The sequence below is a fragment of the Kogia breviceps genome, chromosome 1 (genome assembly GCF_026419965.1).
Source record: "Kogia breviceps isolate mKogBre1 chromosome 1, mKogBre1 haplotype 1, whole genome shotgun sequence".
Classification (NCBI taxonomy): domain Eukaryota; kingdom Metazoa; phylum Chordata; class Mammalia; order Artiodactyla; family Physeteridae; genus Kogia; species Kogia breviceps.
The window spans coordinates 128,329,666-128,357,339 of NC_081310.1; the positions used below are offsets into that span (position 1 = coordinate 128,329,666).

At 32.0% G+C, this 27,674-nt stretch overlaps 1 protein-coding gene across 7 annotated transcripts in view; it reads right to left on the minus strand.

Annotated features, from left to right (window-relative positions):
* PRKACB (protein kinase cAMP-activated catalytic subunit beta) overlaps window positions 1–27,674 on the minus strand; it is a 138,684-nt gene that overhangs the window by 40,523 nt on the left and 70,487 nt on the right. For 3 of the 7 annotated variants that reach the window (XM_059047533.2, XM_067043654.1, XM_059047542.2), the window contains 2 exons: window positions 8,844–8,905; window positions 6,671–6,799 (listed from right to left, as the gene is read on the minus strand). In XM_059047533.2, coding sequence (XP_058903516.1) covers window positions 6,671–6,799; window positions 8,844–8,905 — 191 coding nt within the window. Of the gene's footprint in view, window positions 1–6,670; window positions 6,800–8,843; window positions 8,906–13,146; window positions 13,171–14,859; window positions 14,884–22,554; window positions 22,930–23,149; window positions 23,411–27,674 lie in introns of those variants that run through there. The other 4 variants (XM_067043626.1, XM_067043618.1, XM_067043637.1 and 1 more) reach the window with 4 other exon arrangements.

A 27,674-nucleotide genomic window follows, 5' to 3' on the forward strand; every position in this document is an offset into this window, starting at 1 on the left:
TTTTGCTCTCTTCCCTTGTGATCTGATGTCTATCTTTAGTGTTATGTTTGGCTTCCTTTCTCTTTTTTGTGTGTGTATCTATTATAGATTTTTGGTTTGTGGATACTACGAGGTTTATATATAACAACCTATACATATATGTGGTTATTTAAGTTGATAATCTCTTAAGTTTGAATGCATTCTGATGACTCTGCATTCTTACTCCCCCCCTGCCTTTTTTAGATGCCACAAAAAAGCCTATTATAACTAATAAATGAATTCAGTAAGGTTTCAGAACACAAAATTAATGTATAGAAATCTTTTGTATTTTAATACACTAACAACAAACTATCAGAGACAGAAATTAAAACAATCCCACTTACAACTGCATCAAAAAGAATAAAACACTTAGAAATAAATCTAACCAAGGAGATAAAAACCTGTACTCAGAAAACTAAAACACATTGATAAAATAAAAATGACACAAAAAAATGGAAAGATACACTGAGCTCATGGACTGGAAGACTTAATATTCTTAAAAGGGCCATACTACCCACGGCAATCTGCAGATTCAATGCAATCTCTATCAAAATACCAATGGCATTTTTCACAGAACTAGAACAAATAATTCTAGAATTTATATGTAAACACGACCCTGAATAGCTAAAACAATCTTGAGAAAGATGAACAAAGCTGCAGGTATCATGCCTGCTGATTTCAAAGTATGCTACAAAGCTATAGTAATCAAAACAGTATGAAATTAGTATAAACACACACACACAGACCAATGAAACAGAATAGAAAGCCCAGAAATAAACCCATGCTTATATGGTCAATTAATCTACAACAAACAAGGCAAGAATATACAATGGAGAAAAGATAGTCTCTTTGATAAACGGTGCTGGAAAAGTTGAACAACTATATGCAAAAGAATCAAACTGGGTTATTTTCTCACACCATATACAAACATAAACTCAAAATGGATTAAAGACTTAAATGTAAGATCTGAAACTATAAAATTCTTAGAAGAAAACATAGGCAGTATGCTCTTTGACACCTGTCTTAACAATGTTTTTTTGGATATGTCTCCTCAAGCAAGGTAAACAAAAACAAAAGTAAACAAATGGGACTACCTTAAACTAAAATACTTCTGCACAGTGAAGGAAACTATGAACAAAACAAAAAGGCATCCAACTGAATGGGAGAAAATAACTGCAAACAATGTATCTGATAAAGGGTTAATATCCAAGATATACAAAAAAGTCATACGACTCAACATCAAAAAACAACCCTATTGAAAAATGGGCAGAGGACCTGAATAGACATTTTTCTAAAGATGACACACAGATGGTCAACAGGCACATGAAAAAATGCTCAACATCACTTACTATCAGGGAAATGCAAATCAAAACTACAATGAGATACAACCCTACACCTGTTAGAATGGCTATTATCAAAAAGACACAAATAACAAATGTTGGCAAGGACGTGGAGAAAATGGAAGCCTCATCCACTGTTGGTAGGAATATAAACTAGTACAGTCACTATGGAAAACAGTATGGAGGTTCCTCAAATAATTAAAAGTAGAACTACCATATAATCCAGCAATTCCACTTCTGGGTATTTTTCCAAAGAACATAAAAACACTAATTCAAAAAGATATATGCACCCCTATGTTCACTGCAGTGTTATTTACGATAGCCAAGATATGGAAGCAACCTAAATGTCTATTAACAGATGGATTGATAAGAAGATGGAATATAAAATGGAATATACTCAGCCATAAGAAAAGAAGGAAATCTTGCCATTTGTGACAACATAGATGGACTTAGAGGGTATGAGGATATTATGCTGAGTAAAATAAGTCAGAGAGACAAAGAAAAACACCATATGATTTCTCTTATATGTAGAATCTAAAAAACAAGTGAACAAACATAACAAAACAGAAACAGAATCATAGATACAGAGAACTCAGAGGGGAGGAGGTGTGGGGTGATGAATGATATAGGTAAGGGAGATTAAGAGATACGAACTTTAAGAGTTTACAGGATAAATTAAGAGTTACAAAATAAATGTTTTATTTATTTTAGATTTTAGAAAATGAAATTTTAAAAATACAGTTTACGAGTTATTTGTAATGAGGTGGATAGACCTGGAGTCTGTCATACAGAGTGAAGTGAGTCAGAAGGACAAAAACAAATACCGTATGCTAACACATATATATGGACTCTAAGGGAAAAAAAAATGTCATGAAGAGATTAGTGGTAGGACAGGAATAAAACACAGACCTACTAGAGCATGGACTTGAGGATATGGGGAGGGGGAAGGGTAAGCTGTGACAAAGTGAGAGAGTGGCAGGGACATATATACACTACCAAATGTAAATTAGATAGCTAGTGGGAAGCTGCCACATAGCACAGGGAGATCACCTCTGTGCTTTGTGACCACCTAGAGGGGTGGGATAGGGAGGTTGGGAGGGAGGGTGCCGCAAGAGGGAAGAGATATGGTAACATATTATATGTATAAGGATTTACTTTGTTGTAAAGGAAAAACTAACACACTATTGTAAAACAGTTATACTCCAATAAAGATGTTTAAAAAAAAAAAAAGAGTTTCAGGAAGAGATGAAGATGATGCCCCCTTTCCTCTTGAGCTCTTTCTACATCATAAAATTAGTTTTCCAAACCAATACAGAAGCATGTGAATATTCATAATTGTAATCAACTTGTTTTATTCTCTAGTAATATAAATCTATCCTTGTATGTATATATTGAACAAAGAGGTCTTGCAAAAGTTACAAAAATTAGAATGGTGGCCATGTCCTGTGGAAATAGCTTCCAAAAGAAAATACAGTTTTGAAGAACTGTTTTAGTTGACAATTTGTTGCTCTGGTAGCAATGCTGTAATCAACATTTCAGTATTTCTAAACAACAAAAAAAATACTTTTAAGATTTTTCTGTCATTCGGAGGTGCATCATTGACTTTCCTTTTCTCCCACATTAATGATAAGGAAAAAGGAAAGTCTATAATTCTGCTAGAGTTCTTATTTTAACAGAGATCAAAAACTTTATCTCACTTAAATTAAAAGTGGGAAATCTTGTTTTGCATTCCTTTTCTCAATTATAGTTGAAATCCTGCTTGTAATATAAAGGTTAATTTTATTAAAATAATTGGAAGAAAACTAATAAATTACTCTTCATCTCTTCCACACTACTCCCCACAAAAAAAAAAAAAAAGAGTTACAAAATAAGTGAATCACAGGTATAAAATACAGCATAGGAAATATAGTCAATAATATTATGATAACTTTGTATAGTGACAGATAGTAACTAGACTTGTCATGGTGATCATTTTGTCATGTATAGAAATATCAAATCATTATGTTGTACACCTGAAACTAATACAATATTGTAAGTCTATTATGCTTCAAACAAACAAGCAAGCAAGCAAACTGGAGACATTCTGTTGTTGTGCTAGCAATACAAGTATGCTGGTCACTTACCCTCTCTAAGATCCAATTACCTCATCTAGATAATTAGGGTAAGGACTAGTTGATCTCTAAGAGCTCCATGCTCAGATTGTACAAATCAAAAGTGTAGGGTTCAAGGATGAGTTGAAGCTTGGATTAAAGTACATGGGGAAAGGGCACAGAACAAGAAAACAGGAAGAGTGGAGAGTCCAGAGATTGAGATTAGCAATCTTTAAAGAGCAGACAGACGGAAAAAATAGAACAAAACAGGAAAAGGCACATGAGAAAGAAGAGCCCAGAGAGGAAATACTATAATTAGGAGCATGGGGTTCCAGAAGTCCAGGGACAAGACAGTTTCAAGGGAGCATCACTAGTCATAGGCTCTAAAAAAGTTACGTAAGATGAGCAAAAAGAGTCCACTGGACTTGGTGATTAAAGTCACTGGATGGGTGACCCATGGTAGTGCCATTTCAGTAGAGTAGCAAGAAGCGGGAGATAAACAAGGAGGCAGCTAAACTGTTGTGGTTTGAAGAATTAAAAGGAAGTGAGTTAGCGGATAGTGATTAAACTATTTTTTCAAGAAGCATGGTTAGAAAAGATAAAGTAAAAGAGGGCAGTAGACAAAGATGCACAAATGTGTGTATGAGTGTATTTAATTTTAGAGAGACTTAATCCATTACTACTTCTCATGTTAGAGGTTAGTTTTGTTTTTTGTTTTAAAATAGAGGTTGGACTGAAACCTCAGACCAGTCTAATGCTGTGCTATCCAATATGGTAGCTACTAGCCATATGTGGTTATTTAACACTCTAAATGTGGCTAATATGAATGGAGATATACTGTAAGTGTAAAATAAACATCAGACTTTGAAAATTTGGTATGAAAAAGAATATGAAACATCTCAGTAATTTTTATATTAATTACATGTGGCAGTGATAGTATTTTAGATACCGTGGGCTAAATAAAGACCTATTAATTAAGAATAATTTTAACTATTTCTTTTTACTTTTTAAAAAATATAGCTACTAAAAAACTCAAAATGACATATGTGCCTCACATTATATTTCTATTGGATAGCACTAGTTTACCCACCATCTGTAACCCTGATTACTCGTTCAGTACTGTTTCCTCCACATTTTCCTATCTGTATCCCAGCAAGCCAAAATGTCATTCTTGAGTACATAATATCTGTAAGATAACAAATCAAGATTTGCCATTTTTCTTTTACTTTCCCTCAATCGTGATTACTAGGAAAACAGAAGCTTAATATTTAAAGCATGAATAACTCAGAGATCTTGATTCATTAGATAACACTAATATATGATAAATACTTAAAATTCATTTTTTAATTAATTTCTTTTAGCTATAACTGACATGTAACATTATTAGTTTGAGGTGTATAATATAATGATTTGATATTTGTTACAGTATGCACGTTTTCAAATTTTCCCTGCTTTAACTTACATTTTAAATTGAACACCTCAATCATGTTAAACAACAGGGCTTCAACTGTCAATTAAAATAAGTCATAAAATAAATCACTAAATTTCTGTTACCTCAATCTAAGGATCAAGTAATTGGTCCCTGCATTTTTCCACAAGGCAGAATGTAATAGAGATGCCTGTTCTTTACATATAGAATTCAATATTTTGTTAGCAAACATATATATACCTATTATATATAAATAATTATTGAAATAATAATGTACCCCCCTACACTCAAACTATTAATTGTGTGTGTCATATCGTCACAATAAAGAGGAATGCAAATTAAACACAACAATAAAATTATCTGAAGGTGTCAATGGTAAGTTATTCTATTGCATGTGTTTAATAATCTAGCAGATAAAATTTACTCTTTAGGTAAATAACAATGAATACACTAGTATCATTTTTTTAGATTTCACATATAAGCAATATTATGTGATATTTGTCTTTGTCTGACTGCTTTACTTAGCATGATAATCCCTAGGTCCATCCATGTTGCTGCAAAAGGCATTATTTCATTCTTTTTTATGGCTGAGTAATATTCCATTGTGTATATATACACATCTTCTTTATCCACTTATCTGTTGATGGACATTTAGGTTGCTTCGATGTCTTGGCTACTGTAAATTGTGCTGTTATAATCATTAGGGTGCATGTACCTTTTTGAATTATGGTTTTCTCCAGATATATGCCCAGGAGGGGGATTGCAGGATCCTGTGGTAGCTCTATTTTTGGTCTTTTAAGGAATCTCCATACTGTTCTCCATATTGTCTGTACCAATTTACATTCTTACCAGCAGTGTAGGAGGGTTCCTTTTTCTCTACACCCTCTCCAGCATTTATTACTTGTAGACTTTTTGATGATGGTCATTCTGATAAGTGTGAGGGGATACCTCATTGTAGTTTTGATTTGCATTTCTCTAATAATTAGCAATATTGACCATCTTTTCATGTGCCTGTTGGCCATTGGTATGTCCTTCTTTAGAGGGATGTCTATTTACATCTTCCACCCATTTTTTGATTAGGCTGTTTGTTTTCTTGATATTGAGCTGTAATAAGCTGTTTGTATATTTTGGAAATTAATCCCTTGTCAGTCATATTGTTTGCAAATATTTTCTACCACTCTATAGTAGGTTGTCTTTTCATTTTGTTTATGGTTTCCTTTGCTGTGCAAAAGCTTTTAAGTTTAATTAGATCCCATTTGTTTATTTTTGTTTTTATTTCCATTACTCTAGGAGATGGGGCCAAAAAATATTGCTGCAATTTATGTTAAAGAGTATTCTGCCTAGAGATTATCATACTAAGTAAAGTAGGCAAGACAGAGAAAGACAAATATATGATATCACTTAGATGTGGAATCTAAACAAATGATACAAATGAATTTATTTACAAAACAGAAATAGACTCACAGACATAGAAAGCAAACTTATGGTTACCAAAAGGAAAGGTGGGGGAGGAGGGATAAATGGGGAGTTTGGGATTAAAATATACACACCACTATATATACAATAGATAACCAACAAGAACCTGTATAGCACAAAGAACTATACTCAATATCTTGTAATAACCTATAATGGAAAAGAATCTAATAAAGAATATATATGTATATAACTGAATCACTTTGCCATATACCTGAAGCTAACACAACACTGTAAATCAACTATATTTCAATTTAAAATTTAAGATTTGTTTTTAAATTCCCCCCAAAAAAAAACCCCAAACCAATGAATACACTAACCTTCTGCTTATCTAAGATCTTCATTGCATAATACTGTTCAGTGGCTTTATGTTTCACCAACATGACTCTTCCAAATGAACCTGTTCCAAGGGTTTTTTTCCTTTCAAAATCTTCCAGCCCGGCATTATTCTACATATACATGAAAAAATAAACTTTAAAATTAGAAATTTTCATAAAAAGACTATGAAAACTATCATAGATTTAATGATATGCTATCAGAATAGGTAATTTATAACTATCCATTTAAAAACAATACAAAGAGAACTACTGAAATTGCAGATTATTGGTTCTATTTTTCCCTTTGAATAAGAAAGGATCTAATATTTGAGAAGAGACTTAACATCGCAAAATAAAGTATAATAGTAATGTGAGGAAGTAAGATCCTCAGTTGAAATATGAAAGGTCATATTCTAATATGAATTCATAGTATTGGACTTCTAATAAATTAGCTCCATATTTTAATAATTACAAACTGACCAGAAGTATGCAATCATGGAAGCCACACAGTCTTAGTGTACTTACAAATAATTATAATGAATAGATAAGCTAAGGATCAGAGTCCTTTCACTAGAGTTACCTCTGAAGAAATACTGTCTGTCTTCATTTCTATCCTTATATGAACTAGATAATAACAGCATGAGAGATACTAATGGTTTTCTCTCTCTGATGTGATAATAACCCAGTATTACCTAAAAAAGTAACAATAAGGTAAAAAAGAGTTCCTCACTCCCACAAAGATAACCAAAAGTCGGAGTCCCAGAAGAATAATCACTCTCTTTCTCCTTGAAAGATGCTTTGTTACAAGCAAACATCTTTGTTTGGCTTCAGCTATAGCATAGAAGCAAAGAATTGGAGGCATCAATCTATTGAATTTGCTGCTGCCACAACAAAATGAAAATTACTAGGAACAAATTACGTGCTAAGTGGCACCAAATAGTAATTGCTAACCCATTTGTTTAATAGGTTTTCATTATAAACATCTTCATGAAAATCTTGGAAAAAATATTTCCAAGGGCCATTCTGTATAGCATTAAGCTTGAGAAAAATGTGATGCAATATGGTTCTTTTATAAGTGAGGAATTTGGATTGCTACTGGAATTCACTGTAGTTGGGCTTAATCTTTTGCAAATCAACCTTGCCTTTGGAGACACATCATAGCTTCTTACTGAATCATTAAGGAGAAAGCAAGTAACTCTAAGTTTTAATTTATAAAACTTGTTTTCATTCTTATTTCTAATAATTTTAAATTGCCATGAGATTCTGTATGAATACAGAAAGAAAAAGTCCTTATAATTCTGACTGAATTAATTAATTTTATGGATTAGTATTTAATTTTTGGTTTTATCAACAATGGATTAAAATATTTAATAAAGTTCCCAACTAAATAATGAAAATAAACATCATTAATAGACAACAAAACATCTCTTTCTGCTAGTCACTGCTTTTCATATGAATATGCCATCTTCCTCATAAATTATATAGCTCATGCTCTAAAACTTGGTAATGATGGCATCTTCATAAAACATAACATTTTATTTAGAATTAAATACTTTTTAGTGAAAAAAATACTTCAAAAGGATTTTTATGCTAGGAAAAAAGTTTTCAAAATTTCACCTACTATTAAAGGTCATTAATTACTTATAAAATTCAAAAAGTTTTTGGCAAGTGTAGATGGCTCTTTTTATACATAATGTTTAGATCTTAGTTAAGATCTAAAGTACTTAAATTATATAGAACTTAACCCATCAAAACATTTATGAAAGGATCCTAGTGTACTTGGTATGTTGTCAGTAGCCAAGTATTTGTGATTAAGAATTTGAAACTGGACAATATGATCCCTAATTGTCATAATTAATAAAAATAATAAATATGCTATTAAAGGCATAAATCAAAATTACTAGAATATTAGAAAATATCAAGAGTTTGTAGCAACTTGGAATTAGTATCAAAATGTATAATCAGGTATTACATCAGAAATTAGTTCCTTCTCCAATTTAGGTATACATAAAATTATTAATAAAACAATATTATGGCAAAATTCTCACATTCAGCTTATATTTATTAACGCTACTTGAAAATTAAACTTTCTGAAGTAGTAAATTATTTAGGTGAGAATCATGATTTTACTTAAAGCAAGATTTTTAAATCATAGAAAATTTTAAATGTTCCTTACCGGAGCAGGATTTTCCCATTTTTTTAAAAAGTCTTCTTTGGCTTTGGCTAGAAACTCTTTCACTGAAAAAATATTTTTAAAAAAACAAAAAAACAAATTTTGACTTCTAAGAATATTGATACTACATACATAAATACATTACACATAAATATACTTGCTTAAAAAACACAGACTTAAGTCAACTATTGTTGCCATGAAACATGTATTCACAACCATGATATACTAGAGAGCTATTTAGTGTCTCTAAAGAAGAAGCAGTTTCTCCAGTTTCTAAGAATATCTAATACTGTTCTCTATGGAGGTCACTTTGATAATTTCAAATTTAATAATAAAAATACTGTTCCTGAAAACATACCTGAAAGTAATGAAAAAAGTTAGAAATCAATATAGGACAAAATACTTATTATAAATAAATAAGCCAGCAGATATTAACAGAGCCTTTAAACATAAGAAGTAAAAAATCTGGAGAATGTGAATTTGTTGATTTGTGGAGTTTCAAAAATAACTGACTTTGATAAAGGGCTGTTTTCGGGTATAAGGATTTATATTATTAGATTTGTATCCTCTCTACTAAAGGTAAAGAGAAAGGGAAAAACTACAGACTAACACAAAGAATAGCCACAAAGAATTAAAAATAAAACAGAACAAACCACAACCAAAAACCCAAATAGCTTAAAACTCTCATTCTAAATTTGGAGCAAACGAAATGCCTGAATGCCTAATTTATAATATAAACTAAAGTAAAGCAATTGAAAATCAGATGTTTATATTGTTTATATAGTGATCAATAATAGCCACATTATTTTATAGAGCTGTGGTCTGAAGTTTTAGATTTGATATATGATGAATCATTTAAAAGGATTCCTCTTTTTCATTGTCTTCCCACAAAGCTATTAACAATGACTTCTGTTTACAATATAAATTCAGGGTTTTAGAAACAAATGGAAAAAAATTCCAGAGAGATAAAATGGCATTAACAAAATGTATTATTTTTCCCATAGTTAGGTTTGAGAGAGCAAAACCTAACTACACAAGAATTATTTTAGTCTTTCTTTTTTTTTTGAGGGGGGGGGAGTTCCCAATAGTCCTCATATCTGAATCTATAAATAATGATGAAAATAGGATTTAAATAGTGTTGAAATAGTAAAAGGCTAAACAATGGCACAGTGGCATTTATTTCAGAAGTAATAATAAGAATGATGATAATGATGATAAAAAGACAAAAGTTCAATGAGGGGTTCACAAATACTTTAATAAGACCTTCTAATGATGCAGTAGTATTAAACTGAAGCATGTAAGATATATCGTAATTTCCTCCTTTACCCCCAAAGAAGTACCTTTGGCAAAATACTGTTAAACAAGAAAGCTGTTGGCATTTTAAGTGCTTTGAGATTTCAAAATGGTGTTAACAGGCACCAACAGCAGACATTAGTTTTTATGTAACACTAGTGTGCATTTCTGAAGATATTATTTTACTACTTTATATAAACTGTCACTTGTATTTTGCAAAATACTCTCAAAATACCTATTTTAGAAAATTTGAGAAAAATAATTTTAAAAATTAGAATCTTTCCATTGTATGAAAATCTCATTCACCAAAACAATGAATCAAATAATTGCAACTAATTATGCAAATATGATCTAATTCTTCCTGGGGGTGGATTTGGGGGTGGAAAATTATTACATTTTCTTTGAGTTTTGGAAGGTTCAAGTCACCCTACTTCTAAAAAGTTAATATACTAGTTACAACTGAAGAAGAGTGGTTTTATAAGTAAGATCTTTTTTTTTTGCATGAAACAGACATCTGCACATGCCATTGACTTGGAAACGACAGCTATAAAATAAATTTAAAACATAATTTATTGCTAAATGCAACTGTGGCTTTTAAGAAACAACTTGTGATTCCCAAAATATACCTCTGATTTCTTTTGAAAAATATTTTTAGTTATTTTCTATCTATAGAACTTGCACATCAAGTTGCAGTACAAACTCTCCAGATGCCTGCATGAGTATAGATAATTTGGAGACATGGAAGAAAATCAGGAAAAGGAAAAAATCCCTAACATCCTGTTTCAGCTTCTCCTGTCACTTCTTGCTAATTGGATCTTGAGTTAAGAAAAAAGTAATTGGTCAAAGGAAGGACTGGCAGTATTTGCCAAAGATGGTAAGTTGAAGGAAAATTTCCTTTTTTCCTGCTTGGTGAATAAACTAAAAATTTTAAGTACTACTGAATTTCATGCACTAATAGGATATTCAGGAAAATCTTTGAAATACTCTCTGTACTCATCAGTATTCTGAATTTACTGTCAAGTAACACTGTAGAAAGTAAATAACAGTTCTCATAAAGGTGTTATATGAAAATTATAAGAAATGGTATGAATTAAAGATGTTAAATTTTTCAAATTATTTCAACAAATAGATTCCCTTTTAGAGTAAGGATAAGCATTAATTATAATGTCATTAAATAATTCCATGAAGAAAACTCTGTTCCTGCAACACTTGTTGTCACATAAGTATACATATACACATGAAATGTTTGGTTTATATGTGTACTATTTAGATGCAAAGATGAACACAGTTAACTCTTTGTAAAAATATTGGTTAACCAAAATATATACCTTATAAATATAAACACAGAAAATAAAATATTTTATAACATGCTAGATTAAGAATAACTCTAAAACAATAGGCAATCTAGAACCACATGTATTTGCTTTGGATTTTATTATTTTTACACAGTGGTGAATTTAACTTTCTAAATGCTTTTCTCTAGTTATTTTTAAAGTTTATATCCACTGACATAAGGTGTTGGCAACTAGTTAATATTACAAGTGGTGGGAGAGAGCCAAATTCAAACACTGCAGTGTCTGGAGTTCCCTATAAAGCATATACTTGAAGTTCTCACTTGTTTTCTTTTTGTGTTCGTATATAAGCTATATCTACATTTACACTCAATTTAAACCCTTGTGATACCCTGCAACAGCCACAGGTTTTGGAGCTCAACACATATGAGTTATAATTTTGGTTCTAATGCTTCTTAGTAATCATCAGTACCTATCTAAAAACACAGTGATTAGTAACACTCCTTAGGAAAAAACGTCTCAACAAAGGATTTTTCTGCAAATATATTTTGTTCTGTACTGGTCAATATTGGAGCAAACTAGGTACTAAAAAAATGAGGACACACCAAAAATTACCTCAATTTCTTCCCAGAAGTATATACTTCAATTACATTTATTTTCCACATAAACTTATTTTCTCTTCAGTTTAAGAAATACCAAAGGAATCTATATGTTCACCCAGGGTTGGTTTGTAGAAATATTTACCCACATTCATGAGATGAAGAAAGAAGAAACAAAGTGATAATTTTTATGCATATCTACAAGTACGTTAAAAAAAACGTAAATCTTACCACCCTCAAAATATCTTTGAATGTATTTATACACACAACATTGTTAAAAATTAGAGAGTTCATTTTAAACATTAGGAAAATTTATTAAAAATTCAAGTATGGCATATCTTTATTCCATGTTATTCAGATAATTCTGCAATGTTTCACTAATTATAGTTAGTAAATTTATTTACTGGGCAATTTTTGGTTCTGTGTTGCTGATAGATTCTAGATTGCTACTGATTATAAAAAGGGCATGTTGTTCATTACAGTATGCCATTATGCGAAGCTTAAAGGAGGTTATCATTCATGTTTTTTAAGAACGGTTTAGAAATCTATTACTGTACAGATTATAACTACTCCAGATGTTGAATTCTCCAGTTTTCTTTGTAATGTGATAAATGTCACCTCTCTCTTTGACACCTCTTTTACAATAAAAGCACACTTTTATTTAACTTCTTTTAATTGATGTCAGAAAATAGAAGGGAAACAATAGAAAACAGAACAAAATAGAATATAAACTTCCTAAGGTAAATACCCAATTAAAATATTAGCTGTTTTACTCAAAATTTACAACTATATTTTTCTTTCAACAACCTTTCATTAACCTGGGTTATCTAATTTAAGTGGTGTGTATTAATCTGTCTAATGCTACCCTGTACAGCTCCCACTATTTCACAGCGCTATATTTGTTGTTTCTAAAATATCACACAAGAAACTGAAATATAAATAATTTCTGTAGATAAAACTCAACATAAAACTAAATAAACCATTTCTCCCATCAACTAAAGTATTTTATTAACTCAGGATATTTTATAAAAATATAACTTTCAGAGGAGCATAACAACTTGCAAACAACCAAATTAAAAGTTTTAAAAGGTAACATTTGTTTTATTAAAAGTAATTGCCTACCAGATACTTCTGAAGAGGAGCAAGCTTGTATCCAAAAAATAAATTAAACAATGATTAAATGACACTCATAAAAACAGCATATTAGCATGAAATCACTTATACACATTTTTACAGAATATTATGTACAGACTAAAACATTAATGATTTGACTGAACATATTCAAATAGAATATTTTAAAATTAAATGGTTAGGAAACAAAATCAATAATTACTGTTCAGCGCCAAAATCAATACCATTCTAATTTTCCTTAAAACAGCTAACAAAAAATTTAACTCCTCATAGCAATAGCGCTAATAATATTAAGTAGCATATACTGAAAAACACATCCTATAACTACTGCAATGCCATCTCTGGACTTCTGTTCTTTTTCAAAACTCTACTGTAGGAAAGACACTCTGAATTGTAATACTTCATTAAGTCCCTTCTGAGAGACAATAGTGTCTTCCAGGTATTTTTACTTAATTGGTGCTGGTTTAACAATCTTCTCAACATTTATTGAGCACTGTTCAGTGGTACCAGAAACTGAGCTAGACTCTGGGAACACAACAAAGAATAAACATATCTCCACTATACAGGAGATGAGAAGCTAAAGGGGAAATAGATGAACCACTGTAATAGAATGTGACAAGGATTACAACTAAGAAATCTACAGGTGCTATTCGAGCTCAAAAGAGGAAGTTCTTGGGTAGTAAGGTAAGGCATAAAAGATGATGCAGCATTTGTGCTGAATCTTGAAGGATAAACAGTTCCTCTGGCAGATGAAGTTGAGGACAAAGATAGGCTGGGATGACCTTGAATCAAATGCATAAAGGAAAGAGCATGGTTTACTCAGGAAATGTCAACAGACCTGAAATAGCTGCAGCATAGGGTAAAAGTGTACAGCAGCAGTGGGAGGTGAAGTGTATGGGCAAGAAAATGCCCAATCAGGGAGGTAGCTGCTCGCCACAGCGACGCTTTTCCGTATGTGGAAAGGCACAGGAGTAAACTGAGTTATTCACAATTGCTGTACTCCATTTCTTCTGGAAGATAGGAGGCAAGATCACTTGCTAAAGAAAGAGGGGAGCCAGATAGAGTAAGGAGGAAGAAAGGAGGAAGAACAGTGGGGGTTACAGGTCTGAATATTTTAAATCTTGATGGCTATCCATTTAGGGAATAAGAAAAGGAGCTGTTCCTCTAAAATTTTCTATTAGGGAAAGAGCAAGTATTAGGTACTATAAGCAGTTGTTTCTTAATAGTATCTTTTTTTGTAATAAGTTAAATTTTTTTTTTACTGAGCAGATTATAATTCATGGGCCCCCTAATCTCTTTGTAATTAAATTATTTTCATCTTCATTCTTTACCTAAATAAAAGCATTATTCTATTTAGGTTATTTAGTGTATGTCAGAAAGCACAAAACAGGATGGGAATGGAGGTAAATTAGTTATGAAAATACCAAGTTCTATCAACAAATAACAGTACAATCTCTTCCAAAACCTCTAGGAAGTGTAAATCTAGTAGACTGTAATACTGTCTTCTGCCACCCCTACTTCAAACACTCACCTCTTTAGAACTCCATGTTTGTTATTTCTAAGTATACCCCCCCACATACATGCTGTAGTACAAATATTTTCAGTAAACTAATATAAAATATTGTAGTTGCTACAAAATGCCTCATAAAATCCAACTTATAGCAACAAAGCAAACAAATTATTCTGTAAAAAGTGGTTTCCTACCAGATGCTTCTGATGATTTGCGTGCTTGATCAAAAAGAATAAATTAAACAGATTAAATAACACATAAAGTTGTTAACATACACACAAGAGGTTATCAACCCATAAATGTTCATTAGATATTTACACATAGGAATAGAATGAAAAACACATATTCAAAAGTGTTTTATACAATGATTACAATTAATTCTTTGGATACATACTTTTTTTTTAACCAGTCAAAACCCTACTCTGGAAATGTATTAATGAAATATCATATTTCTATCCCTTTAATCTGAAGAGCAATTGTGTTCACTTTGCTGAAGAGACACTTTCCTTCACCATATTCAAACATGTTCGTTCAAAGCAAATTCACTGTAACCTTAAAATGATAGTGGGTATAAAAAACAACTTTAATTACTATAACTGTTATTTGTGTAGTTCAGTGGATGGGACCACTTAATGGCACAAATGGGCCTACTTTTGTTTTCTAAGATATTAATTAGTCTTGCACAAAGTCACACATGAATGAGTGGTAGAAAATTTAATAGGCAATAAAGGCTATTCTTATCGCAATACTACTTACATTTACTCTTCTGTCCTCTCCTTACAATTTTTTATTAGTTAATTCTTTATCAAGTCTTGGTTACAAGTGAACATTATAATTGACCCACTCTTTCACTACAGTTAAAAAAATTTTAAACTTTTGGTGAGACATATATATTTAAATGATCAAATTATAGAAAGAAACACATTAACTTATTTGACTAGTATCTATATGGACAGATGGATACACTATGAATTCACAGAGTGTACTCATTCACTACAAATCACATGTACATGCTTTCTCTCCAAACTTGCTCTCTATCTAGGGATGCTGTGGATTTTCTAGGCCATCCAAGCCATGTTTGACTGAAGATGTTCCCTAAAGGATTTTGTAAAACTTAAAGTAAATTTATAGTCATAAAACTAATGACCCAGGCAATTTTTGAAATGCTCTTTGAAATGTACTTTACTTCCTTAATTGTTCACTAAGGGTTTTTCTCAGAGGATATTATATCTACCAGAATCATATGCTAAAGATTTTCCATTTGGTCCTGAATTCAAATGTTCTGTCTTGTTGCCGGACAGTATAGAGCTAGGAGTGGATCCCTAGATGATTGGGTATGCACGTTTTCAACTTAACTAAATAGTAAGTGGCTCAATAAATGGTTGTGCCAGTTTATACTACCACTCTATCCTTGATGATCCATATCCTCAACAAAATGTGTTACTGTTTAATTTTTACTTTCTAATTTTTGATAATCTAATGGGTATGAAATATCTGCTTGTTAAATATTAAATATCTCTGTAGAATTTTATAACTTTTCTCTTAAAGGTCTTATTCTTTTATTAGATTTATTCCTAGGTTCTTTAGAGCTTTGGTTGCTATCGTAAAAGGGAGACCTTTTAAAAAATTACTATTTGTTTGTTGCTGATGTATAGCACATAGTTGATGTTTATACACTGATCTTATTATATGGCAGACTGGCAGACTCTCATTAATTCTAAAATAACACTGGTAGATTCTCTTGAATTTTCTATGTAGATAATCACATATCTGTAAATAATGATAATTTTTTTTACTCCAACTTTTTCTTGTCCTACCGTGTAGGTTATGACTCACAGTGTTATACTGTACAGAGAGAGACAATGAGCATCCTACTCCTGCTCCTAACTTCAAAGAACATGTTTCTGCTTTTCTTTCCCATACTTTACTTGTAAAGCAATTACTAGAATATATATTTTTAAGAAGTTAAGAATATCTCCTATTTAATTCTTTGAAAAATTTTGTACAAGATTAAAATTTTTGTTTTTTGAACTTGACTATAAAACTGTCCAGTCCTAATTTTGCTAAGTTTTGAATAAACATTTTAACTATGATTAAATCTTAAATAGGTACAGTTCTAATCAGTTCTCTTAAAAGTCTTCTCCATGAACTAAGCTTTGGCTCTGATGAATATTTTCTATTCCACTGATTTTTGCTCATGTCTCTTAGTTTTTTTCCTTCTTTTGATTAACCATGCTGTGCTTTCTCTAACTTGTTTACTTGCATCCTTACATCACAAATGTCCTTCTCTTTTCCTAACAGACACATTTAAGATTTTGTCTCTAAATCCTTTAGCTGCACAAGTTCTGATACATAATTGAATTTTAAATTTATGAGTTATTTCTTGACCTGTGTTATTTGAATTTTTAAATTTTCCAAACATTTGTGTTTACTTGTTTAATTAGTCTTTTATTATTGATTAAACTTAATTGCTTTGTGGTCAGAGACCACAGTCTATGTATCAATTCTTTAAAGTATATCAAATATGTGTAGTCAAATAATCAATTCTGTAAGTGTTCTATATATTTCTGTGTATTCTCCAATTACTGGGTGAGAATTCTTTATATATATATCTATAAATGTTACATAGTTATAATTTTTCCTTCTAAACGGGTCAATTTTGTTTTATATATTTTGAGGCTCTGTGGGAAGCGCATACAATTTTTTTCTTTTATATTTCTTTTTTATGTGATTATTAATTTAAATGGTAGTCTGTATGTGACAATTCTACTCTGACATTCTTGTTAGGGTCTAATGCTGTTGTATCTGCTATATATCTTTTGTTGTAGATTGTGTGTGTGTGTTATGTATCTGTTTTGATTTTGGACTCTGAACTCAAAGTTCAGTGGGGCTTTATCTGTGAGAAAACTGCAGGGTTTGATATGAGGATATGTTTTGTATTAGCTTCTGCCTGGCATCCGATAGATGTTACCAGCCTGGAACTGTTACTATAAGGTATTTTATTTAAAATTATTAAACCACACAATTAATACAGATTAAAACGTGAAAGCTACTGGAGAAAAAGCAGTTGATTACAAACTCTCAGGAAAAGCATCCCATACACATGCACACACAGCCCTCGCCCCTCCCCAGGAACCCAAGCCAAGAAATGTAAACTTCCTTATTTTCTCCCTGTGTAAGTGGAGATGTTTTATTTTTTAGTCTATGCTTTCACTGAGGTTATGATCCTTTGAGGATCCTGGCTTTATACACGAGTCTAAGAAATCCCAAGTTGCATGGATCAAAGAACTTTTCTGTCTCTGTGAGGCCATTTAAAACAAAAGCCATTTTGTCACCAAGGTATGAACATTTCCTCAGGGTAGTCAAAGTATGCTCTCCCTTACAGCTCTGGTTTTTCACTTACTATTTGACTTTTTGCACACTGGGGATTTCTATTATATTCTTGTAAATTTAAGTATTCATTTAAAGGGATGCTTGTTATATTTTATTCAGTATTTCTATGTGCTGTTGTATCTTCGTTAATTTTTGGTCTTGAAGGATTTTCAAATTATCCAGTCTCCAATTTATGGATTTTTTTCTGTATAAGAAAAAATGTGTGTTAACTTGTAAGATACAAGGAGACCTGGATGTTTGTGGAATTCATTTTTTATCCTCGTAATTCAAACTTCCATCAGGATATATTTAGGTGCTAGTATTTTTGTTAATTTTTGTCCATACACAATGAGCTCTTTCAGTGTATACTTTTAGGTTTTTCTTCAACTAAGTTTTCCTGAATCATAATTTTTTATGATTGTTTCTGTTTTATTAGTCATTATCTGTTCTGAAGGAATGCTATTCATTCAATTTGTAGAGTTCCTACTTTTATCTAACATACTTTTCACCTCATAATTTTTATCCTGTCCATTTTCCCTACATTCTGGTAGCTTGTCAAGTTAGTTCTTTACATGTTCAATTTAACTTCCTGCAGTGATTATTTTGCTCTTTACTGCTTCTAATGCAGCTTTATACTCTACAAATACCAGGTTCATTTTCCTATAACCTTCTCTTATCATATCATTATTGCTTCTTTTCTATTCCTGCCTCTCATCCAGCTCTCCTCTCATCCTAGTCTCTTGTTTCATCTTTTTATCTTTAACGTATTATTTTATAGAGTCCATGTTCACTTGAAATTTTTAAGAATTCCACATAGACGCTATCTATAATTTCCTATTTTAAACCCTCCCTCATAAATATTTTCTAAACATATGTTCATTCTCTTCCTCTTGAAGGCTGTGAACTTACCCTTGAGCATGATCTCTTTTATAGGCTCCACATTGGTACTTTTCTTGTTTATTCATTCATGAACAATGAGAAGCCTTTCAAAACTTTACAAATCCTCCCCCCAAATAAGGTGGATCCTCCCACCTCCTATTTGGGTATGTTAGAATCAACTTCTCAGGTCTTTTAGTTGATACATATACATATTTATATTATCATTTAAATAATCCAAAATGGGAATAGAGCCAGGACTATAGGGTTCCTTACTAGGTGCGATGCCCGTCACATCAGGGAAGAGCCCTGTTATATCTGGAAGAAGAAAAGCCACTTTCTCAGCTTGATTAGACTAACAAACTTGTCCCACTATTAATTGTTTTAGAATGAAAGAAATCAGCAGTGTTGGATTTTCCACGCATCTCTCCCACAGTCTTTCTTAAAAGTTTCATCCATCCAAGTTAGTAAGGGTGAAATTATTTTTCTTTTCCATGAAGGCAAGCTACTCAAGATAAAACTGTTAAACTTTGGCTCTGATCTTCAATCTGATACTGTACATTTCTAGGCAAGTACCCATCTTTAATTCCACTGATATACTGTTTTTCCAGTTTTGTGTTCCTAAATTTTCAATTTAGAAAATATTGATCTAAAAGGGGAATTACTCAAATGCTTTTGCTCAAGTCTGTAACTTTCCTGTAATTCAAAGCATAGCAAATCTTTTTCAGAGACTTGCCCTCAACTACCACAAGGCCAATCAGAGTTTTCATTTGAGATTTTGATATAATGATGCTAGTTATGTTCCGATAAGCACAGGAACCAAAAAAATCAAAATACATGACTGATATTCTTCATCAATAATGTAATAAAACTGTTGTACTATATAAAAATTGGATAAGTTTTAATCATTAATTTATTTCACAAGAATTTATGAGTTCATTACTATGTTTCGGGCACTAGGGTAACCACTGGAAACACAGAGATGAACACTGCACTGTCCTTGACTTAAGGAGTTCAAAGGATGGTGATTGGAAACTGATATGCAAATATATAATTTCAGTATAATACAAATAATTGTTATAGTTTATAAGTTTGCTTTGGCAGTATAGAGGAATCATCTGACTCTACAGAGTCAATAATGGAGGCACTGAAAAGCATAGCTGGTTTTCAGAACTTTTATGATAAAAGATATAAATATGGAAAGGGAGCAAGGAATAATATGTAGTATAATATGACTAGATCAGAATTTTATGAGAGTGGTGCAAATAAAGCAAGAAAGGCAGGCCACTGCTCTCATATGCCCCACTAAGGAGTTTAGCCTTTATTTGAGAGGCACTAAGGAGTAACTGAAAGTTTTCACATTGGGTTAATAAATGGGCACATCTGCAGTTTTAAAATGGCAGCATGGAAAATGGTCTGGAGGGATATAAAACTGGAAGTTGAGACCAGTGAAGCTGTTACTGCAATAGGATTGAAAAGATACAGAATTCCTGATCTAAAAGCATTCTCAGTGTCAGTGATAATGGAGAAAATTGAGTGATTTTGAGACATTTCTAATGTAGAATCAATAGAAATTTATGGCTGAGTGCATGTCTGGGGAGTAAGAAACAAGTTCAGAGTGATTACAAGGTTTCTGTTTTAAGTTCCTGCATGGCGAGTGGGATCATTAACAAAAATCAGGATGAATGAAAAAGGAGCAGATCTGGGATGGAAAGAGAAAATTCACTTTTGCACTGAACATTCAGGTAACAACCGAAGATGTAGGACTGTTGAGATCATTCAGAGAGAATGCAGCATTAAAAGAGGGCTAAAGATAGATTCTAGAGAAAACTATTCCCCCCAAAAGCTGATATTTAATAGGCAAGGAAGGAGAAAAGAAATAGCTTTTTAACTAGAAAAGTACCACATACACATAAATATCACATGTATAGCTAAAGACTTAGATAAAAAGGTCTGACATTTGCTCATTTTTACAAATAAAACCACACTTCATTTGAAATTTTCCACATTTTGAAATGGCTGAGGCATTTAACCACTTATGAGTAACATTAGTTGAAATTGGACAATCCTGAAAAAGTCAGAACGTTTAGTTGTCATTACTATAATTCCTATGGTAAAAACAAGGCTATAAGGGCAGACCAATATGATCAAGTATATCAAATATTATCTGAATAATCCACAGCTTTCTTGAAAGAAAAAGCAATAGAGAAGCAGTAACAGTTTTCTTCAGCTAAAACCAACATATCCAATTGTAAAACCTCTAGAACACTTTCAAGGAGAAAAAACACACTACCTGGATTCAAAGAAATCCAGTATTTTAAGTGTGATAACCAGGTATATTCAGTTTTGATATCCAAGGAATCCTAATAAATGTTAACACGTTGCTTTTGTAATATTAGCCCAAATTTAAAACACTAGAACAGAAATATCTATCTAACAGAATAACAGGATAACAACAATAACAATTCATTCTTAATATATTACATGCAAAATTGTTCTTTTAACATCTAATATCTTTCTATAAATAAATACCTAACAGTGTTGAAGAGGTTTATATTATACAGCAGCAGGATAAAAAATGTTTCTTGGCAATAATGAGATGGTCTCTAATTATGGAAGAAAATGTTCATCTATTTTGGAATTCTACCACTATACCACAAAAACCCAACTCTCTCAGGTTCTGAATTCCAATTCCAAATCTTTTAAGTATAAACTATAGACTGCTTTAAGAGAAAAACCATATAACACTTCTCCTAAACATGTATCTGATTCAAAGGTTAACTTAATAAACATCCTCTTTTTTAGTTAAGCAAAAAGATGCTAATGAATTATGCTCTAAGCAAATATTTCTCCCTCTAACAACAGGATATCTATTTTTAGCTGCAGGTTTGGCTTAAAGTGAACAGCTTTTACCCTATGATAAACTGCAGTATATACTGTAGTGTATTTTCTCAAAAAACATTTTAAAAAATGTTTGGAAAAAAATAAATCATATTTACAAAAACAAAAAGGAAACTATCACAAAAGTACTTGTTCTAACAAATTATTTCCCAAAAAATTATTTCTAAAAATTTTAACAAAGCCTCCAAAACCAAAATGCATATATTTACTTCATCATTAAATTCCTATTTCTCAATGAATTATAGTTAAAAGCAACAAATAAATCAATTAAATTTTGGCAACATCTTATGCAAAACTGAGTATTTTTTGTATAACCAAAAAGAAGCTAACAAAAATTAATATTAGAAAGACAAAGCCAATAAAAGGAAAGTTTAATTATCTTTAGGATCAGATACTAAAAAAATTCCTCCTTTACCACAGTGGGTCTTTTACTCACTAATTTATAACACAATTAATAACAATGTATTAATGAATATAATGAATACAATAAATCACACCATAAAATAGATTAGAAACTGACTACTGCTATTGACTATTAATAGTGGTATTAATTGTTCACAGTTCTTAATGGATTTAAAAAGCAAATTACTATAATCCCTAAATGCAAAAGCATCAAGAGAAAATGTAATCCACTGTAGTTCTGGCTTTACAACTGTCCCTCTAAAAAACATTTTTTTGCGTTTATAGTTAAATATTTTTAAAAAAATACAAACCTACAGAGTCTCAGAGAGCATACTTACCACTCATGATGAAAATCAACCTTTCCAAAACATACTGCTCAAAACAACAATCCAACAGCAAAGGGAGTTATGCTAATCTCTAGAGGTATAAGAACCGATGGTGTAAACACATACATTAGAGCATGCAGCACACAGAAAATGAAAAGAGCTTTTCTTTTGTTTTAAAAAGAGAAGCCCCTAGAAGCAAAGCATAACTGCTCAGTGCGAGATATCACTAGTAAACATCAGATTAATGCCAAAGATGTGTATAACTAGGTTTAATTTCTTTCAAGCTAGTTATCCTAGGCTTCTTCATATACCACTAGAACAACTCAAAATGGCAGGGAGAAAATGTTCGAACCAGGATGTATAAGATGTTCTCAATTATATCAGCATGAGTTGTTACCACGGCAACATTAGACCAGAATTATCGGTTCACTTGTAACCAAGGAGTAGCTTTTCTAAAGCTTTAATCAACCAAGACAAATAAAATGCCTTTTTATTTTAGAGCCACATGATTTTAAAATTACCATGTTTCTTAAATTTAAGCACTTATCTACCATTTTTAAATCTTTCAAAGATATTTTTAAAAATGCTGTTTTCTTCAAATACTCACACAATCCCATGTTGAACCTGGCAAGGAACAAACAGCAGAATGATTGCACCTAAACGTCTTTCAATTACACCAGCTCTTACTGCTAGCTGTGGACCTCACTGATATTAAAATGCTGTGTGCTGTTGCTAGTGACTATTGGCGATGAATCTTATTGCCCAGATCGCTGATAGCTTTCATTTTTCATGAGCCAGAAAGCTATACTGCAGCACAAATGTTAACCATTTAAACATTCTGTTATTATGGAAGAGACAAAATATAATACTATATATCTTCATTTATAAAGGAGAATTGTAAAACAGCTTATTTATAAACTTCTATTATATTCAGTATCACAAACAGTGTCAGATGCCACTTATGTGATTTTCAAAAGAGGGGAGTACACAAAAAAGTTACAATTATTGTTGAAGTGTAAAATTCCTAACATTAAACAGGATTAACATGTTAGATTGTATAGCAAGGTAAATGGTATGGTGAACAACTGTTCTGATTCCCAGAGACCCAAAATTTGTACCAAAATATTACAAGGGATCTATAGAATGGTTCCTTGTTAAGTGGAATGTCACCAAGTGAACATGCCATTTTAAAAGTTGCCAGGTGAGACGGGACTTCCGGTGATGAGAGAATGAGTAAGTCAGCAAATCTTCTCTCCAAGATACAATTATGAAGTTGGACAAAATTATCAAAAACAATGACTTCATGGTTCTGCACATCTAGTAATCACAAACAACAAACTGAGAAGCATTTATTCATGAAAAATTGCTACACTTTGCATGAGAACAGTGGGAGTCTGTGGTAGTCTTGCTTGGTGCTGCTCCTTTTCCCCCACAGCTCAGTCAGTGCAGTACTTCTGTCAGGGTGGGGCTCCATGACAACCAGGAGCTTTACTGCCAGAGAGGGCTGACATGATTTGGAGAGGAAGCCAAAAAACCCCATACAAGTAATACCGTCTATTAAAAAAAAAAAGCAAACTGTAGTAAATGAACAGGGAAAGTATCCAGCTTTGCTAACCTGAAGTTGTGGCCTTAGTAGGGATGAGCAGTAGACTGATGGTCTAGCAAAAAATTTAGTATAGAAAATGTAAATGAGAGAGGCAGAGAGGGCCTAAATAAGCTCTCCACATATCCCAGCTTGACAAGGAAGTTATTCCATAGGAGAGATCCAAGAAGACCCAAAGGAAAGTTAAAGCTGGTACAGACTTGAAAACACTGAATATGCTTTCCACCCCACAACCAGCTCCATCAGCACAGACTGGCTCAGAATGTTTGAGCACAAACTCTGATTAATCACTGAATAATGACTAAGCTATGCAGGCACAGGGCAATCCCTAACAGAGAAATCAGTAGCCAGATAACATGGCGGATACAGCCCATAGATTAAAGCCATGGAAGTTATTAAAACAAAACAATAAAAATAAAAACAATCCCGAGGGAAGAAAAAACAATCAATGCAGAGCTGCTACAAAATATTATTTTAAAAAGTCAAATTTCTGACAAAAACATTATATAATCCATAATGAGGAAAAAAGATAGAAAATGTCTCTGAATGGTCCCAGATACAGGATTTAGCAGACAAGACTTCAAAACAGCTATTGGAAATATATCAAAAGAATAAAAGGAAATTGTATTTAAAGAATTCAAGGAAAATATGATGGCAATGATACAACAAAGAGAATTTCAATATAATGAAAGAAAGAGAAACTATTCAAGATATAAAAATTATAGACTTGGAAAGTACAATAACCCAAACTTTAAAACTCACTACATAAGCCCAATAGCAGATTTGAGGAGGGCAAAAGACTCAGTCAGTAAACTTGAAGATAGATCAACAGAAATCATCCAGTCTGAAGAATACAGAGAACAAAAGATAGGAAAAAAATGAACAGACCCTCAGAAGCCTGTAGGATATCAAGGGTATCAACATACATGTAATAGGAATCCTAGAAGGAGAGGAGAGAGACAAAGGGCAAAGAAAAAATATTTGAAGAAATAATGGTTGAAAATGTCCAATCTCATGCAAAATGTTAACCTGCAATCTAAGTTCAACCAATACCGAGTATGATAAGTACAAAGAGATTCACACCTAGACACCTCATATTCAAGTTGTTAAAAGCCAAAGACAAAGAAAAAATCTTGAGAGAAGCAAGAGAAAATGACTAATCATGTACAGGGGAAAAGCAATATGATTAATGATGACTTCTTCATGAAAATAAGAGAGGCCGGAGGCAGTGGAATAATGTATTCAAAGTGCTAAAAGAAAAAAGAAACAAACCTTTTCACAATTCTCTATCTGGGAACACTATCCTCTAAAAACAAAGGTAAAATAAAAACCTTCTCAGAAAAACAACAGAGGATATGTGCTTCAAGCAGAAATACTTAAGGAAGTTGTTCCAGGTGAAAAGACACTGGACAATACTCAAATTGACAGGAAGAAATAAAGAGTAGTAGAAATGATAAATATATAAGTAAAAGACTATATAAACACATTTATCTTTCTTTTCTTAATTTCTTTAAAGACCTAAAATTGTATGAAGCAATCATTGTAACACTGCATTTCTAGGTTTATAAAAATATAAAGGTAACATGAAAATGATAATACAAAATTAGAGAAGAAATGGAGCTATATTGCATCAAAGTTGCTATATTTTACTAGAAAAGTAGATTGTGATAAGATAAAATGCATATTTTAACCCCGAAATCAACTATTAAGAAAATGTCTTTTTTAAATGTAGTTTAAAAATCAAAGAGGAATTAAAATGGCATCCTACAAATATCTGTTTAACACAAAAGAAGGAAGAGAGGAACAACAATACAAAAACTCTTAAGATATACAGAAAATAAACAGCACAATTGAAGATGTAAAGCCAACCATATCAATAATTACATTAAATGTGAATAAACAGATCATAAGGCAGAAATTATCAGACTGGATTTTAAAAGGTCCATCTATATGCTGTCTACAAGGGCCACACTTTAGATTTTAAGATAAAAATCGGTTGAAGGGAAAGGAGAGGAAAAAGTTATACCATATAACAGTAACCATAATACAGGTGGAATACCTATATCAATATCACACAAAATAGACTTTAAGACAAGAAATATTACTAAAGTCAAAAAAAGGAAATTTCATAATGATAAAAGGGCCAATACTTCTGGGAGATTTAACAATTAGAAATGTATATGCAATGAACAAAATAGTCTCCAAAATGCTAAAACAAAAATGACAGAATTGAAGGAAGAACTAGGGACTTCCCTGGTGGTGCAGTGGTTAAGAATCCACCTGCCAATGCAGGGGACATGGTTCGATATCTGGTCTGGGAAGATCCCACATGCCGTGGAGTAACTAAGCCCGCATGCTACAACTACTGAGCCTGTGCTCTAGAGCCTGCGTGCCACAACTACCAAAAACCCTAGAGCATCTAGAGCCCATACTCTGCAACAAGAGAAGCCACGGCAATGAGAAGCCCACACACTGCAACGAAGAGTAGCCCCCACTCGCCACAACTAGAGAAAGCCTGCACACAGCAACAAAGACCCAACGCAGCCAAAAATAAATTAATTAAGAATTTTTTAAAAAGAACTAAATAATTCAAAAATTATAGTTGAGAATTTCAGTATTCTCAATAATTCATGGAAAAAAGAAAATCAATAGGTTACAGAAAACTTGAATATAATATCATTAAAATGACATTTATAAAACACAGCATCTACCATCAGCAGAATACACATTCTTTTCAAGTACACATGGAAATTCTCCATACTAATCATATGCTAAGCAATGTAACAAATCTCAAATTAATTTGAAAGGATAGAAAATTCATTCAAAAAATGAACTCATCATAGGAGAATTAAACTAGGAATTGACAACAGAGAGAAATTTTCAAAATCCCAATATCTGGATTTAGATCACAAAGAAATCCCAAAGGAAATTAGAAAATATTTTGAACTGAATGAAAACCCCCCACAAGAAATCAGTATTTATGGGATATAGATAAAGCATAGCTTAGAGGGCAATTCAAAACTTTAAACACATGTATTAGAAAAAAAGAAAGGTCTCAAATCAATAATTTAAGTTTCCACCTTAAGAAACTTAGAAAGAAGAGCAAATTAAACCAAAGCCAAAAAGATCACAGCAGAATTCAATGAAATGGAACATAAAAACAATAGAGAAAATGAAGAGACCAAAAGTCTGATAAACCTTTAGCTAGACTGACCAAAATTAAGACAAAACAAAACAAGACAAAATAAAACAGAGAAGACACTAATTACCAAAGTCAGGAATAAAAAGATGGCATAACCACTGATGCTAGAGAAATTAAAAGGATTAAAAGAGAATACTATGAACAACTTTACGTAAATGATATAACTTAGATGAAATGGACAAGTTCAGAGAAAGACACAAATTACCAAAACTAACTCAAGAAGAAATAAAAAATCTGAAAAGACTTACAAACAAACAAAAATATTAAGTCAGTAATTAAAATTTTTCCCACAAAGAGAAGCTCAGGTCCACATGGCTTCACTGCAGA